We start from the raw sequence: 16,783 nt of genomic DNA, 5'->3' as shown, positions 1-16,783 counted from the left end.
CTTAATGAGAAACCATACAAAGGAAAGTGTTGTTAATTGCTTCCATGTTCATTTTTTTTTATAACAAATCCATTTCCATATAAAACTGTACATCTTAAATTAGGTAGCAGACAAATTGCCCCCCCACTCCACACAATTTAGTATAATACCAATATACTCCTTGACATATCAACATCTGGCCTAAACAGGTTTCTGAGGTATTTACCGATTGACCGGTTATCACACACACACACACACATGCACACACAGAAAGATACACTCACTCATAACTCTGTTGTGAAAAGGCTTATCTGGCTGAACAACAAGACACAGGAACGGTTTGGTTTGAAGTTGAGGCCAGATGTTGGCCGTGGATTTGCTCATCGCTACTTAAAAGACTGGTCACACTACGCTCTTATCTGTGGAAAGTCATCTGTAAAATGGAGGCACATTGTAAGATTCCAACCCTGTTTCCCTACATTTCCTCCCATATGTTTACAAGCACCAAAGTTTGAGCTCCTAGCCTGAGAATGGCTTTAACGCTCTGAGAGATCAGGGAGTTTGTGAGCCGATGAAACGTCACAAGTCCAGGCCGAATGAGAGTCTGAAGGCCATCTCCACAGGAACCTCTGCCACAGAGTCATGGAAACACACGTAGAACTCCTGAGGGACGGGTTCCAGGAGCATCCGTCTGAAGGATGAGAGTAACATGGATTAGATTGGGACTGGAGAACGTCACAGTCGAGATTTCACTCCTGATCCATCCCAAACATTCATTTAGTGTTAAATAAGTCTTAGTCTAATGCTTCACAAAGACATAGTGGCTTTTAATATGCCTCCTGAATAATGTGGGGAAAAAACATTGAGGTGAGTGCATGAAAGCAGAAACCCACCCTATAACCCAGTAAGTCATAGTGGGAGCAGGTTTCCTCTGGTCGGTCCAGTTCTCTGGTTTACACTGGAACAGTACGCCGTGTTCCTTGACCGGACCCAGACCCCGACCGTTCTGGGGTCTATCTCCTGCCCGACGGCCCTGGAGGACAGAACATCAGACATTTGTGGTTTCATGTGATTGGGTCAGACTGGAAGAACATATTCATTAATGTGGGAGGATATCTTGTCCCACCCTGGGCGGGAGGCTCTGCTGGAATGCCGCCCGTATGGAGAGGCAGCAGTGGTGGAAGTTGCGGATGAGCTGAGGGTGTATGGAGCCGCTGAGCTGAGCCACTTCTCTGTGTGTTGGAGCGATGAAGATCCCCTGTACGGTTTCCATCATAACGTAGTGGAACAGCGTGTTCTCAGCACCGGTTGTTAGTCTTCAACAAGCAGAGAGATTAGACTTACAGTGACGTTTTAATAATAATTCCTTTTGAAAGAGCTTTTGGTGAACAAACACAGACAAAGGGATGTAGGATTTTCCCCCAGCACCTACTTCATGGTGTTGTACATCTCTGTCTCCCTCTCAGTCAGAGTCTTCTTCAGGGTCCCCAGGTAAAATGGGTTGGGATGCCTCATCCTGGGAATCTGATGTCAACACATCAAGTCAAATCTCAGGCACATTTAATTTAAAACACTATTGTAACACTACAATGTGTGCAGAACTGTACTTTAAAGTGGCTTCCGCTGCCTCCACTCCCATCGGACCCTCCGGATCCTAGCGAGTCCCGCCGCACCCCCAGCTTCCTTGCAGAGTCCGGTGTGGAATGTGGACTAAGGCCTGGAGCTGTTGACGAGCCAGAACCCGACCCCGCATCCATCTGTCCCTCGCTCCCACTGTCTGACAGGCTCCTCTGGGGGCTGGGTCGCCGAGCCCTCTCCCCAAACAGGCTCCGGCCCCTGGATCCTGAGGCGGAGCTTTTAACCGCTCCGGCCAGCTTGCTGAGGACCGGGGAGGAGGAGGCCAGGCTGTCCAGACGGTCGCGGGCCGTGGCAGCTGGGAGGAACCAGTCGGCACAGGACAGGCAGGGAGCTGGAGGAGCGTTCAGACGCTCCTCTATACCTGCTTCCAACCCCTCCAGCTGCAGCAGGGTGGCCTTCACCTGAGAGGTCAGGTTCAGAAACAAGCTTTATTTATGATGATCAGTAGATGTGTGTCACACAAAAGCACGCTACAGGAGATAGAAACTATTTAATATGTTTGGACTGAACAATGAAGAGACAAAATTCACCTGATCTACGTAAACACAATCTGGTCCTGGAGAGCCCAGAGCAGGTGAGGCGCAGCCACCAGCTTCCAACAGCACACACTGCATGAAGTGTCTCTAGAGGGGAAAGAAACATATTATTTGTACAATAGACTTGACTAGAATAGAATTGCTGTAAACCACCACCTTAATAAATGCACCCAAAGTAAAAGACTGATCCGCGTCAACAACCATTACATCACTGTCCTTTGTGTCCTTTTCCTCCTTACCAGTCCCACTATGAGGAGGAAGTGTCGCCCGTGTGGCTGGACGTAGCCGGGTGCCGCGCTTCCGTTCTGAGCTCTCTGCCGGGGAAACACTTCTCTCCAGATGACCAGCTGACCGACTCGCTGCTCGGACGCCAGCGGCAGCAGGCAGTAGTGCTGGCAGTACAGGCACACGTCCAGCAGGTCCTCTTTCGGCAGGTGGTTGGCGATCAGGTAGGACTGGGAAGGGGATGTGTTTGAATTAGTGACATAATGTGAACACGTATGAAAAACTACAATGGGGTGAAACAGAGCAGAATAGATGTAGTGCTTTGACCTTTTGGCTACTTCAACCAATTGAACTCACATCCTCCTTTCCTCCTCTGTTAATATTTAAGCAGAGTAGTCAGGTGGATGATCTGTCACTGAGCCGGTGAACGGGCTCATAATGTTATCGCGTGTGAAAGGCCATCTTCTGTAAACAATTTAGTCTGGGGAGGGGGAGCTGTACGTGTTTGTTTGGACTGTGACACTCACCTTGTAGAACAGACAGGAGCCGAGAATTACATACAGACGCCTCAAGCCAAAAAAGTCCTCTGACTGCAAGACATAAGAGGGCAGAAGGACGGGCCAGTGGGAAATGATTTACTCTTTAACTAAAGCCTCTAAAGAATTTTATTTGATATTTTCAAGTCTCACCATTTCCCCAAAGTCAGACGACTCAAAATCAGAGAGAACAGTGTCCACCTCCAACTGTGGGAAGGCAACAACAAAATAAAAAATGTTGATATACAGCATGACAAAACCACTAAATGTGTTAAACTATAGTATGTGCACACTGTCTAGATTCTCTTTGACTTGATCAGAACTCTGCGTGACACAATGTGTCATGTTTAAAATGGGACACTAGAGGGCAACAAAACACCAACTTCAACCTCACCTACAGCAATTAACAGCAACAGTCTATTGTTGTATTTATGACATGACAAAAACACATTTAACCCCTGATCTTTCCCACACATGGAGACAGAAACATGCCTTGATTTCCGGGGGCAGCGTGAGCCACCGGACTGCTGGGAGTCCATCGAGGAAAAGGGTCCCGGAGACGTCGAGGGGCGGCACGGGGAAGCCTTCTGTCAAGCGAGACGGCTGGATGAGCTGCTGGAAGAACAGGCAGAAGAAGTGGTCCAATCTTGGCGCGTGATCGGCCTTACAGAACGCACTGGGGAGGACACAAAGAAGCTGGGTGTCATAACGGTACGCAGAAGTTGTAAAAAGAATAAAGGAGATGCATAAATATCAGGAAGAGAGAAAGAAGGGAAACACGTGTATGTAGCAGAGGAGAGCGGATAGAGCATGAGACAATGAATACTTTGAGTAAAAACCAGCTGGGAATCGCTCTCTGCTTTGATGTGATGTAACAAAGTATTTATACTGCACTATATTTCGCCCGAGGCATAAAATCTGAGTGAAAGCTGAAGCCCCGGCTCAGCAGGCCCGGAGGAAAATTACACCGACTAACCTGTCCAGGGAGCCGTACATCACTTTTAGTGTCCGGACTACGTCTCCCACCACCGTCTGCAGGCACAGCAATGGAACCCTGGAGGGGAATGGAAATATGTCACACAGTAGACCTGGATGAAGCCCAGCCTCTCCAGGTCTACTGCTTATCAAATATTTGGAGTAGAGGCCAAAGGCGGCGAGAGGGAAGCGTTTTCCTGTATGTGGGTGAACCCAGAGGATTATCTGTGAATATTTAATCATGAATGAGACTGACCAACATGTCATGTCAGGTTGGTTGCTAGGATGGTACTCTGCTCAGCAACCGTTTTAGGGTGAAGAGTCCAGAGACAATTCCTTTAACAGATTATGCTCTTAAATATCTTTTCTCTTTTCTTGAATCCACACTTTGAACCTGAGCAAAGCGTTTACCAAAACCGTGAGTCATGTTGATCTTTGTTGCAGCAGTGTATTTTGGCTTCGAATGTACATCAGGTGGTACCGTGAAAACCTTCAGTTGGATCTTTTTCCATATGGGAGCGATGTAATCTCCAGTATAATTGATGATGATCTCTTAACGGCGTCCTGGCCGGCACGAGCTGCAGCTCAAATAAAGAAATGCTGCTGAGCTACCATCTGGCATCATAATAATCCGTGTGTGTGTGTGTGTGTGTGTGTGTGCACCTCTCTGCAGGCAGACCGATGACCAACAGGTTGTTGCTTTCTTTCCAGTAGCCCACATGGACCAGATGTTTCCCCAGTAGGAGAGATGAACTGAGGGAGAAAAAGACAAGAACAGGCAAAAAGCAGAGGGAGGAGAAGTAAGTGAAACCTTTGTGATGTCATAAGGGTCAGTTTCCGTGACTACCTCATCCTCAAAAATGATAATTGCCGTGGATTCAGCTACCTGATGATGCGCCCCCCTGTGACGTTCTCCAGCATGTCACACAGCGTGAGGAAGATCCCCCTCACTCCTTTCAGCTGGACGGATGCTTCAGACACTGGGTACTGATACAGGATCTCCTCCTGCGGGCACATACACACACTTAAACACACACATTTTGGTCTTATAATTCTATGCCGAACTGTGTGTGGAATGCAGTGGTTCGGGAAAAACAAGCGTGTGTGTGTGTGTTCCATATTTGCACAGTTTATATAAGGTTTTCTTGCTTCCTGCTTGTTGATGCTCTTAACCGCTACACAGTGTTTTAACACTAAGGACAAAAGTTATCTGGGAAAACAGCACAGACAGTGAGAGGGGAGAGTGCTGAGGGCAGATTCTGGTTATTGTTTGATATATTAGTATTCCTCCCCACACGCTGGCAGCTTTTGAAGGATGCAGGGGCGAGCAGCGGGGCGGTGGGTGAAGGGAGAAGAACCCTGAATGAATGGGCTCTTATAGTCTTGGCAACCAGAACAAAGACCCAAGCAACTGCCTATGGAAGATATTCACCTCGGGGTCAGAACCGTGTACAGGCCGACTGCGTTCACTCTCTGCAGTGTGTATATAGGAGCAGAAAAATGCTCTGATCACAAAATCCTCACACAGCTAAAACTAAAAAACACAACTGAGCCTCTCCGGTTCTCTGCTACCCTACAATCAAAGGACGAAAAAAAAATCAAAGTCCGAGTTTAGTGGGTTCCTGCACGGCACTGCACCATTTACAAAACCAACCGCTGGCTTCTGTGGCTCCAGACAAGCCGTACTCCCGTCTTCACTGGCTTTTCGGTCACGAGAAAATAAAAAAAACACTCGGATCTCCGTTTCGCGGAAAAAGGAACTGCAGATTCATGAAGTACAACCATAAAGAAAACATCAACCCACCATTAGGCCTCCACAGGGAGGACTTTGCCCCGCAGAGCATGAAAAATACATTTTGGGATTAACACTTCAGTACAAGAGTCCCGCTCTATGGGATAGAACACAGCACACCTGGCACGGGTCCAAGGGGCTTGTGCAAACCAAAGAAACCCTGGGGTGAATCTCATTTATCATTTATCATTGAAATGGAGGAATCGTTTATTGACAGGAAAAGCGCTCCCTCCTCTCCTTTCTGGTTTCTGTTAGCGGCACCCACAGGCGCTGGAAGCCGGCCAGAGCAGTAGTTCAGCTGAATCAGAGCCAAAGTTTCCTCGGAACTAACCTCCTCCTGTGGCGACGCAGAGTCCAGTTTCAGGGACAGATACATGACCACGTGAGGGATGTGACCTATAGACATCTGGAGCTCGGCTGTGTCTTCGCCCCACAGCAAACGCACCAGCTGGCTGACCGGCGGAGAGGCTTTGGCTCTGTGCGAAGGGTCACAGCCGTCAACGCCCTGGGCCGGAGCCGCCGTCTCCAAGGTCAGCCTCACCTGGAGGAGGAGGAGAGGACGAAGAGCAGAGGGAGAGACGGGACAGAGATCCAGGAAAGGATATAGGAGGAATGGAAAAGGAGAGAAAATAGAAATGTAATCAAAAGCAGGGTACAAAACAGAGGATTCGGCAAAAGACTCAATCCTGTTTTCCAACTAGAACATTGTCATCCTCAGTCTGCCCATTATGTTCCCGCCACAGAATCTCATTACAGTTGGTTGCGAACAATGAGCCAGGGAGTCACTGTGCCCGTGATTGAACGTGGCCAGCGACTTGAGCTGTGATCGTTATTGATCGATATCCATTTTTGGGACACTAGTGATTGTGCGTTGTGTGAATTTCTGATCGTTACTCAGGAGAAGGTAGAACGACGATTACAGGATGAGGACTGGAGAGAAAGGGACACCGACTTTCAGGGCTAACCACTGCATAACAAATAAAAGGGATCTGTGTGTGTGTTTGTGTGTTTGTGTGTGTGTATATGACTAAACTAACCCAAACCACAGCCAGACGAAAAAACAAAAAGCAGTGGCAGGACAACAGACAGCCGATCTGCTCCCATTCTCTCGAGCGTGTCGTGCTTTTCCTTTCCTTTCCTCTCCTTTCCTTTCCTTTCCTTTCCGTTCCACTGTGCTGTGTTTCGCTCGGCCATTCATAGAAAGTCACAGTGGAAAAGTGAAACGCCGCCTCATTGGAAATCTGACATACACGCACATGGAAACACACACACACACACACACACACACACACACACACACACACTCAAGCGGCAACTCTCCATCTGCAGGAGTATTTCACAGGAAGGCTACATTAGATTACATCCAGTACGGTTAATGTTTGACTAGAAACAGAATTAAAATATGGCATTTAATGAATGCAGCATGTCCACATACATATTCTACACATGTAGTTTCTTGAGTGGATGACCTCCCAAGGGGGAATTGAGCTCCTAACCACAGCATTACCTTCCCAAAAGGTGAATATTCTGTGTTTCCTTAACCCTAGACTGTGAGGAGCCTAACGAGTATGTTCAAGAACATTATCGTATGCCGAAAAATGTCAGAACTCTATTATTCTAATCCGCTGATCACTCCCAGAAGCCTCCTGGGCCTGTCAGCACCCGACCACAGGCCACCCGCTTTCCCCAGCGAGGCGCCTACATCTGGGCTCCGCGCCTATTTTAACCAGTTTTAAGAGCTATTATTAAAGAAGAGCCGGAGTTGCAGTGAAATCATTTGATGCGCCTTTCAACCGGCAACTCTGGCCGGCCCCCGACTCGGCCCTCGATACTGTGAAGGCGACGAGGCAATCTGGAGAAAAGTGACAAACTGAAAAGTGTTTCTCAAAAAGGGTAAAGCTTGAATTTAGGGAATCGCTGGGCAACAAGGCCGAGTGGGCAAACTGCAGCTCTTTCTCTCGCCGTAAATAATAAGGATGTGGTTAGACTGGAGTGTGTTCTCTCTGGAATTCCACTCTGTTGATGTCAGTCATTTCGCACTACCGCACGGATACACACACACACATACACACACACACGCACGCACAGACTGTAGGTTATTTAGCCATCAGGGTTAGAAAAGACTATGCTAGACTGACCTTAATACTAATATTTGTACCTCTACACATAATCACTACAGTCTACGTTCCATCTGGCACACAGAAAACCACCCTACAAACACACACACACACACACCAAGCATGCCCTACTGCACACACATAGGCACAAACAATCATTCTTTCAGCATGACAACTCTATTTCAAATTGTTCAGGTCCTGAGGAAACTTGTATTTTTCCAAAGAAATCTCTCTCTCTCTCTCTCTCTTTCCCTACAATGTAATTTAGTTTCCGGCAGCATCTTCTAATCAGCTGTGCTCTCAACCCCGCAGCATAACTGCCGGCTTCCTGTGACACTGAAAAAAGAGTCACACCGCAGTCCGCTCCATCCACCGCCATCACCATCAAACTCGTCTTTACTCTGTCATTTACAAAGTCCTGCTTTTTTGTTTTCATGTCTTGCTCGTGAGTGAAAATGCAAAAGACTGAGGCACAGAGTGAAGACGCTGTAGCTGCTAATCAAAGGATCATTACTGAGTCACTGATGGTTTTCTAATTGGTTGGCTCACTGGTTCTTTCTGGACACATTTCAGTCGCTGAGTAGAACCAATGTACTCACTCTTCATCTCTACATCTGTATTGTCCTAGTTTTCCATTCATGACAAGCCAAGAGTTTGAAAACTAGAGCTACCTTGTGGGTTTAGGAGGCTAATTGGATTTGGAAACATCCCTGGATTAAAGAAAGACCTTTGTTGTGTGTAGCAAAAGACGACCATAGGTACAAATAAGAGGTGGTGCATTAATTATGGTTCACACACACACGCACACGCACCTGTGTTGGTCCGGGGATGCAGGAGAGAACCCTCTCTATGTTCTCTGAGGTGACGTCCACATCATCCACAGCTACGAGGACGTCGCCTTCAAACACAAACACACACGCAAAACATTTCAGAAGCAGACATGAGTGAAATGGACGATTCAATCAGAAACACTATTATTAAATGTTTAACAAGCGTGTAGCAGCGCAGACTGTAGACAAGAAAGTCTGAACAGTCATGGAAAGAAGTTGGAGTTCTGTCGAAATGCTGGTTATTGTTCTCTGGATCGAACAATGAATGAACCCTTGTTGACTGTGTTGTCCAGTTCAGTGTCCAGTGTCTGCCACCATAACAGAAGTATTCCAGGTATTTAACCGCTCTAATTGTTTAAGCATGTCGCAGTGCTGCATAAAAGCCTCTTTAAACAGTAACTTATGCGGGCAGTCATTTGTGGCGGAGCACTATTGGCATTCCTCCCTCCGTCTGCTGGTAGGAGCTGTCCGCCGATCGGCCCAGATAAGAGCCAATCACTACAGCCATACTTGAAGAATGAAAGAACATTCAACTCAATCTCTACGTCTCTACCAAAGCAGATTTGTGCTCTCCAGTCACTCTACGGCTCAAATAAGGAGCTTTCTACACACATTTACAACACAAGGATCTTTTCTTTTGAGTCAATAAGTTATCATGGTTTTACTAGATTATAACAAAAACTGAGGAGTGTACAACATTGCTGAGAGTTTTTGAGTAGTTGGGATCAATTTATTTTCTGAATTCAGATCCAGAATGTATCTAACAGGGAATACCCTCTTATCATATGTTATCACATATGTGTTGATACATCAGTGTAGAAAGCAGCAGCAGTTAGTTTGGATTCTGGTCTCACCTATCAGGATCTGGCCACATTTGATGGCTGGGCTGTTGGGAACCAACCCGTGAACGCTCAGCCTCTCCTCCTGTCTGACCACGCTCAGGTCTCCCTGTCCTCTGCTCCAGGACGGTCGGTGCACCACCCCCAGCAGAGCCTCCAGCAGCCCCCCCCTGTCAGAGACTGGGCTTGACGAGCCTGCTAGACGCTTAGGGTTGAGGTAGACACACACTTCCTTCAGCTGCTGCTGCTGCACAGTCACACCCTGCCGTTGTCCTGTCTGGTTCTTCAAGATGGAAGCCGGGGCTGATGATAAGGTGGAGGCATCTTTACCCCCATCCTTCCCTCCCCTGTGCTGAGACGAGCGCCGTCTCCTCCTCAGGATCCTGGCCAGCCTCTTCAAAGTGGGTTCTCCTTTGGTCCGTGAACCACTGCGCTGTTTCTTCTTTTGCTCCGTGATGATCTCTGCCTCTTTTTCACTGAAGCGAACATGATTGGTGGATACACCTTGACTGATATTAGCGTGGGCCAACGCGACTTCCTCCTCGCCCTCACTCAGCTCCAGGTAGAAGAGCTCGCCGTTCTTCTGAATGTCATCCAGCCACTCTGGTTCCAAGTCACTAGGAGAGAACACAAACATATGTAAGACGCCTCTTGACAGATGGATTTGGAGTTTTCTTGGTCTTACAGATAAATTGTGTGATTCGATAGTTCTACTGATTTTTTAAGGCCTCTCCTTGCCCAGATTATTGATTATATCTGATCTGAGACAACATATCATCCATCCCTAAGACTTTGATCAAATATTACGCAAAGCAAAAATATGGAACTATGAAAGTAAATGAAAGCAACAGAGGACAAAATGGTATCTACTGACCATTCTTTCACACACAAGCTGCTATCTTTACAAACTGGGCTCATGTGCGCAGTTATTTCATCTGCAGTCTTTCATTTAAAACCTTTTTGCGGAACCTGCGGTCGGCTTTGACATGACGTCTATAAATTCACAGAGGACAGACGGCAAGAAACATACAATTATTTATGAAGGTTAAGCTGCTAAATTGAAAACATTCCCCCCCCCCCCCAAAAGCTATGAAAAGCACAGGGGAGGAGATGGAGGAGTCACTCCCTCTCTGGCACAGCTGCTCCCCTTCTGCCTTTTACAAGCATTTAATGTTACCAGACAAACACTTCTAGACTGTTATAGCTTAATAAATGAGCTCAAGAATCCAGGTTCACACTAAGCTCATTTTATTGTCAGTGGGGCTGTTTATGGTTAAGTTAGACTGATAGCAGGTTAGGAATAGCATTTTAAGCACCAGCCTGCCTTTTACAAGCGCCTATAGTCACGAAATATACAATTTAGACTTTATATCTAAACAAATTCAAAATCATTTATCCACATTTACCATATGTCTAGCCTTAGAAACTCTGAAATGCCTTTTCAAGCTTCAAGTTATTGCTTCTCCTCCTTAAGATGCCAACTTTTAACTTTTAACAGACTGACTGCAGCAATTTACATTTTTACTCTTTTCTGGTGTTTGTTTGTTCGTTTGTTTGTGCTCGGTTACGTTCTTACTCAGAGTAGTCGGAGCTGCCGTAACTCGATGCTGTAGACTCACGGTCGGCATCTTCTTCGGCTTTACCGCAAGAAATACGAGTTTCGGCACAGCGGCGGGAATTGGCGCTCGCCATTCGGTTTGTTTCTGAATGATTTAAATCCACGAAACGCCACTTTAAAGGCTCGAACACCGCGGAGACGAGTCGAGGTGTTTTCTCGCCATGTTGGACGCGTCCGCGAGAGGTACGGCTTGCACCACGTGACACGCAAACGCCAGACGCGATTGGTGGACGGCGCCGTTGCCCTTGACGACATAGAAGCTCCGCGAGCCCAGTGGTTTCTTTACTTTTTGGCAGCTTGACGCTCTCCCTGCATTTAATAATGCAACAACCACGCAGGTATAAATGATATGATATCACATTAAATACATACATTACCTCCGTTTACAAAAACAAAGTTGATATATATAACACCGGTGTTGCAAAAATCTACATTTTATCACGTAATTGTATACGTTAAGGAGCCCTGAAAGCCTAATTTAGATATCAATATGTGTGTTTTAAATCCTGTGTCAGGGTTTTCCTAAGAATGAGCGGATCACTGCACCTCTTCATCCTACTTGCACGTGGTTTTTAAATCCCCACTGGAATTCGGCAAACTGACGCACATAACTTAGACAAATCATGCTCTAGAGCTGTGCCAAATGAATGACGCGAAGCCCGCACTGACCTGTAAAGGAGAACGCTGCGAATAGAGTCGAAGTCCTCCAAATTGTCAGAGAATGAACCTCCATCTATAGCTGTGTTGAACATCATTTGTGTTTCATGTTTCCTCTGGGACGAGAGCGGCCAGTGGGTTAGGCGAATATTGTGGATTTGTTGTTGTCCCGAGTCAGTTAGGCGTAATTCCCTCTTTTTCTAATGAACCGTGTTAAATCTGTGGTCACCGGTCTAATCTGCGTCTCAAAGAGCGGACCCTGCTCCAAAAACCCTCCCCTGTAGGTGCTGACACAGAAGGCGTGAAGCAGAGAGAACCCCTCGGTGCTTTGAAGGGGTTTGAGGGTTTGTCCGGACCAGCAGAGCGGATTCTTCTCTGCAGTCCTCTTGGCAGGTGGAGCATGAACCCCGCCTACTCCTGGCAACACAACATAAACCACAGCAGACAGGCCCACAGTCGTACTTTTGTGAAAACACTGGATTACACAAGAGGAGAAATCTGGATTTACTACTAACCACGTGTATCCTTGGCTCTGTAAATATTGCTGTGTGTGTATGTGGGGGATTGACGGATTCCTCCAATCTTAGAATACATTTTAATTTGAGTAATTTAGTACTCTATAGTCATCAAGGTAAATTAATCTAAATTAATATTGGATATCATAACCTGGATGCCTAAAAACCTTCATGATATTAGAAATTAGCTATTTTCCATCATAATGACGTCAGTGAGGTTTGGCCATCTCCAACTTTTTGGGCATGTATAAGTCAGTTCATACATTTTGTTGTTCAACCTGAGGTACACCACTCTGATCATGTTCCATCCCTCAATGTCTCCAAAAGAAACAATGAACGGTCATCAAAGGCGAGGAGCATGTGACCTGAGTCAAATCTCTTCGCCCGCTTCGCGCTCAGGACGGAACATCATCTACTCATCATCGTGGCTTGCGAGGCCATACACTTTAGTAACACATTTCTCAAGTCAGCTACTATAGAAATGATCCCTGAAAGTATAGTCCTAACTGCTCCGAATTACCCGCCTCAGTACTAGTATGACTTGTCGGGTCTATGCGTTCACGGTTTTGACACTACCCTCAAGAATGCCACACTCTTTTATCAGTAATATCGCCATAGAAGCTATCAATAAACCAAACACGTGGATTACAATGGAAAGAGGCCGAGCCAAGACATGGTGCTTCCTCCACAAATTCACCAATTATTTGTCAAATTCAGAAATCGACTTATTCTATATACCCAAAATGCAGTGCGGTGCAGTGTCCCGTCTCCGCGTCTTTCATTGGCTGCTGGAGAGTGTTAGCTTCACACGCTTACAACAACCCGAGTAAAACGTTTCTTTATTAACTATATCGTCCAGGTAAAACGCCTATTGGAGTGTTTCTATCGTTCAACACTATAGAGTAATCGAAGCCGCGGCAACGAGGCAAATGCGAGGATTCTGCATTTTAAAGCTAAAACGCCCCTGATGCTAAGATCATTTTTAGATTTCCAAAGGAAAACGGATATCAAAATGCTTTTGGGAATTATTGGGATTCGTGTGAAAATATATTGTTATCGCCAACAACAAGGAAATATACTCCCCACGATTTACAATACTGTTTCGAAGGCTGATTTTTAGCGGATTGTATTTGGTAGTACAGCGTCACCTTGTGGCAGATTATCAAGTGATCGGCCCACAGTGTATTGTAAATATTCTAAACACAATAAAAACACATTGACTGGCAAAATATATGATTATCGTCGGAAGAATCATTGTGCCTCTCTGAATGTTTTTTTCATGGGCTCTTGGGTGCATTTTACGTTGTTCACATGTCCCCGCCTCCTTCGCTATGTTTACTCTGACGTAATACACACGCGCCGCACGTTTTCGAAAGCGACTTCCAATCTCAGGGTTGTTTGGGTATTTTTGTTTTACTATTTTCATTCGAAGTGTTAGTTAACATATTTTAACATTTTCGGCAGATCTTAGGCGAATGTGCCCAGTTGCTGTCGATTGCGCACGCAAACACACGGATGACTTTCCTCGATTCTCTGCCTTTGTTTTGGTTTCTTATCATGACCGTTGTTCCTTTACAGTGCCCAAAAAGCCTAGAAAAGTTTTGGCTTTAAATGAATAAACGTAATCTCCGTTTTCAGGTGATGCAGCTGCTTTGTATGTACATCATCAGCACCCTTAAATGGCTCATATTCCCTCTGATGTGTGGCAGCTGAATGGGGTTTCAGAAGAGCTGGAGCTGCTTCACATAGAAGTAGAGGTAGATGCAGTGGGAAACAGACCAGGGAGGGAGGATGCACTGTATTCAGTAAGTTCATCTATTTTAATCATATACAGCTTCTAATCCAATCTTTAACCTGTGTACTGGATAACACCCAAAATTCCACTATTAATATGTAAAGGCCATGTTTCCCTGAAATGTTCATTTAGTTGAATGGTTTTTGTCAATCCACAGAAGAATGTGTTGAGAAAGCAGAGACACTGGGAGAGGCAACTGGCCTCCAAAAAGAGCAAAAGGAAAGAGGAGAAGCAGAGGAGGAAGCTCCATCAAGAGCAGGAATCAGGTAAAGATCACTTGAAGAAAACTTAAAAAGGACACCTTTCAGAGTTAAGTTTCGTAGAGACTAAAAGTAAAACTAACTTACATCTACAATCTCGACACTCGTGTACATAATACATGACTGAATACAGATGAAAACCTTTCATGGATTTCCTCCTGAACATGGCTTCCTCTTCATATGAAGATGTTACATAATTGTGTTATTGTTGTCTAGGGACTAGCACAGACAATCCTAAACTCACCAAACGGGTCGTCAAGGCGATCACTAAGGAGCGTTTAACTGAGGCTCAGGCCACAGGACTCAAAGTGTGTGTGGACCTCAGTATGACAGATTGCATGTCTGATAAGGTGGGTGACTAAAAACAACCTCATTGTTTTTTATTTGAAGACGTTATGAAGATAAAACCGGCTGTTTTTGATAGAATCCTTTCAGATAAGGCTATAGTGGGTCTTTTGTTTGTACGCGTCTGTTTCAGGAGGTCAGCAGGCTGGCGGGTCAGTTAAGACGGCTGTACGGGTCGAACAGGAAGGCAGCCCGACCGTTCCACGTCTTTCTGACAGACCTGAGAGAGGACAGTCGTCTCTACAGAGAGTGCCTTCGAATGAACGACGGATTCCTCAACTATGTGGTGGGTATCCTGTGTTACATTCAACTGTTAACCTTCCTAAAGGTACAGAGACATTTCTTCAAATCATCCTTCAAAGAATGTATCGATCTTAAGGGCTAGACCTGCGTGTATTTCAGATTTTTGTTGTTGTGTTTTTCTCCTTGTTAATGTTTTTGTGCAGATGGAGATAACAGCAGAAAGCTGTCTGGACCTTTTTCCTCCAGAAACTATCGTCTACCTCAGCCCAGATGCAGAAAAAGGTCAATTCAGTGCTAAATTTAGTCTCACTGGTTTACTTGAAATGCATCTAATAGCAGGCAGAGGGCGCCCAAATCTTCAAAGCGTTCAAGTCTCTACATTGTGTTACTGCTTCCAGTGCTGTAGTCCTTCTGTACAGCACTTTTCCTAAATGAATTGAAAATGAGAAGGATATTACACATTTTTCTTCTACATTTAGGCGTATAGTGTGTGTCCAGTAGTTGACCGTACAGACCATGCGGTACAAAGAAGAATAAAAAGATGCCTGTCCAAAGTGAGAAAATATCAGTGGATTTTTTTCTGCCTCTTGTTTCAGCATTGGAAACAGTGGAAGCTGACAAGGTGTATGTCCTCGGTGGACTTGTTGATGAAAGTATCCAGAAGGTATGTTTGACAAAAAGTAAAGCATTCACCTCCTTTTCTAATCAGATCACATCAATTCTAGTAGTTTATTTATCGATATATGCAGTCAGAATGGATTATATCAGTGCAAGTGTGATGCGGAATACATTTGATGCGGAACAGTGATTTTGCCCAAATCAGTGTTTGACGCTTCTGCATTTTCTTGCTGTTCCTAACCTACAGAAGCTGAGCTACTCAAAGGCCAGTGAGCTGAGCGTCCACATGGCAAGGCTCCCCATAGACGAGTACATGGTGAGAAAAGACAATGCCAAAAACTTCCACTCAAAGATCCTGGCCATTAATCAAGGTGAGGTGATGGTTGTCTCTTAAAAAGCTGCTGTAGGTTTTTTGGAGTTGGTATCAATGAACTCTTTCTGTCGCAGTGTTCGACATCCTGTTGACTTTCCGTAATACGGGCAGCTGGACCAGAGCTTTGGAGACTTGGTTCCCAGGGGGAAAGGGTTACGTCATTGCATCAGACGATTCCCAAACGCCTCCTGGCACTGCAGCACAGACGTAGCAAGTGGAGTGGATCTGTAATTGCCTATATCTGATTTCTCAAGAAATCATCCTTAACCATGAATCAGTCTGATGTTTGACCACTTTCTCAGGAGCATTTTTGATGATGATTAATGTTATTATATTCATGTTCACAGCGTTAAGCTCGATCAACTGATTGTAACAGATTTATATATTTATTTGCTAAGAAATAGCTGCACGTTTACACACTTGAATACGGGTTGTGATATTCACAATTCTTATTACTGTTAGATAGATTTTTAAAAAAATAGAAACTGTATTGAGTCAAATCACATGTACACACGTCACCATGCAAACATGCCATCTGAAATTTGTCTTGCGTGCCCCTCTTGCATATCACAACACACACACATGCATTACAGAGGGGTCAACGCAGGGCAGCCAAGATACGGCGCCCCTGGAGCAGTTTTGGGGTTCGGTGCCTTGCTCAAGGGCACCTCAGCAGTGCCCTGCAAGCAAACTGGCAACTCTCCAGCTGCCAGTCCACTTTCTTGGCTGCCCCAAGAATGCCCCCCCATTATGTTATGTATGTGAAATTAAAGCAGCGCTATGTAATATTTGGAGCCCCTGAGTGTGTGTTATTATTGCTTTATATATTGTTATATGTGCAAAGAGACACACACATAACCCTGGAGCTGTCTAGAGGGAGGATGTCTCACAG

General features: G+C 45.5%; 2 protein-coding genes and 1 non-coding gene across 4 annotated transcripts; 1 reads left to right on the top strand and 2 right to left on the bottom strand.

The window, feature by feature from the left end:
* Positions 1-41: 41 nt before the first annotated feature.
* Positions 42-12,294, bottom strand: intu (inturned planar cell polarity protein). Of its 2 annotated transcripts, none has more exons than XM_076162483.1 (17): positions 11,755-12,294; positions 9,483-10,084; positions 8,611-8,696; positions 6,013-6,222; positions 4,776-4,894; positions 4,553-4,642; positions 3,891-3,968; positions 3,407-3,590; positions 3,068-3,121; positions 2,906-2,968; positions 2,393-2,608; positions 2,148-2,240; positions 1,587-2,018; positions 1,412-1,503; positions 1,106-1,295; positions 873-1,012; positions 42-670 (listed from the first exon to the last, which is right to left on the bottom strand). In XM_076162483.1, exons 1-17 carry the CDS (start codon positions 11,838-11,840, stop codon positions 559-561), a joined length of 2,847 nt encoding a protein of 948 aa, XP_076018598.1. In that variant the 5' UTR covers positions 11,841-12,294; the 3' UTR covers positions 42-558. The 2 variants fall into 2 exon arrangements, with proteins under 2 accessions (XP_076018598.1, XP_076018597.1); XM_076162482.1 differs by lacking the exon at positions 11,755-12,294 and adding an exon at positions 11,044-11,260.
* Positions 12,295-12,544: 250 nt separating this feature from the next.
* Positions 12,545-12,761, bottom strand: LOC143010347 (small nucleolar RNA U3). The gene has a single exon (XR_012964791.1). It is a non-coding gene; the product is annotated as a small nucleolar RNA U3 (small nucleolar RNA).
* A 787-nt stretch (positions 12,762-13,548) lies between these two features.
* Positions 13,549-16,679, top strand: trmt10b (tRNA methyltransferase 10B). The gene is made up of 9 exons (XM_076162576.1): positions 13,549-13,650; positions 13,897-14,062; positions 14,210-14,318; positions 14,529-14,662; positions 14,791-14,943; positions 15,104-15,182; positions 15,497-15,564; positions 15,766-15,889; positions 15,966-16,679. The coding sequence occupies exons 2-9, from the start codon at positions 13,937-13,939 to the stop codon at positions 16,100-16,102; spliced, it is 930 nt and encodes a 309-aa protein (XP_076018691.1). The 5' UTR covers positions 13,549-13,650; positions 13,897-13,936; the 3' UTR covers positions 16,103-16,679.
* Positions 16,680-16,783: the final 104 nt, after the last annotated feature.

Source organism: Genypterus blacodes, unplaced genomic scaffold (assembly GCF_046128005.1).
Source record: "Genypterus blacodes isolate CSIRO-AG114 ecotype Tasmania unplaced genomic scaffold, CSIRO-AGI_Gbla_v1 ptg000122l_1, whole genome shotgun sequence".
Lineage (NCBI taxonomy): Eukaryota > Metazoa > Chordata > Actinopteri > Ophidiiformes > Ophidiidae > Genypterus > Genypterus blacodes.
Note: the sequence above shows the minus strand (reverse complement) of the source record. Positions and strands in the feature narration are given on the sequence as shown.

Bases quoted from the DNA above. Each gene is read 5' to 3' on its own strand.
- trmt10b (XM_076162576.1), top strand. From the start codon at position 13,937: ATGGCTCATATTCCCTCTGATGTGTGGCAGCTGAATGGGGTTTCAGAA. The intron at 14,944-15,103 runs GTGGGTATCCTG...GTTTTTGTGCAG, and splicing joins ACGGATTCCTCAACTATGTG to ATGGAGATAACAGCAGAAAG. The intron at 15,183-15,496 runs GTCAATTCAGTG...CTCTTGTTTCAG, and splicing joins CAGCCCAGATGCAGAAAAAG to CATTGGAAACAGTGGAAGCT.
- intu (XM_076162482.1), bottom strand. From the start codon at position 11,159: ATGGCGAGCGCCAATTCCCGCCGCTGTGCCGAAACTCGTATTTCTTGC. The intron at 3,122-3,406 runs GCATGTTTCTGT...GCCTTCCCACAG, and splicing joins CGCTGCCCCCGGAAATCAAG to TTGGAGGTGGACACTGTTCT. The intron at 1,296-1,411 runs GTAGGTGCTGGG...TGCTTGTTGAAG, and splicing joins GAGATGTACAACACCATGAA to ACTAACAACCGGTGCTGAGA.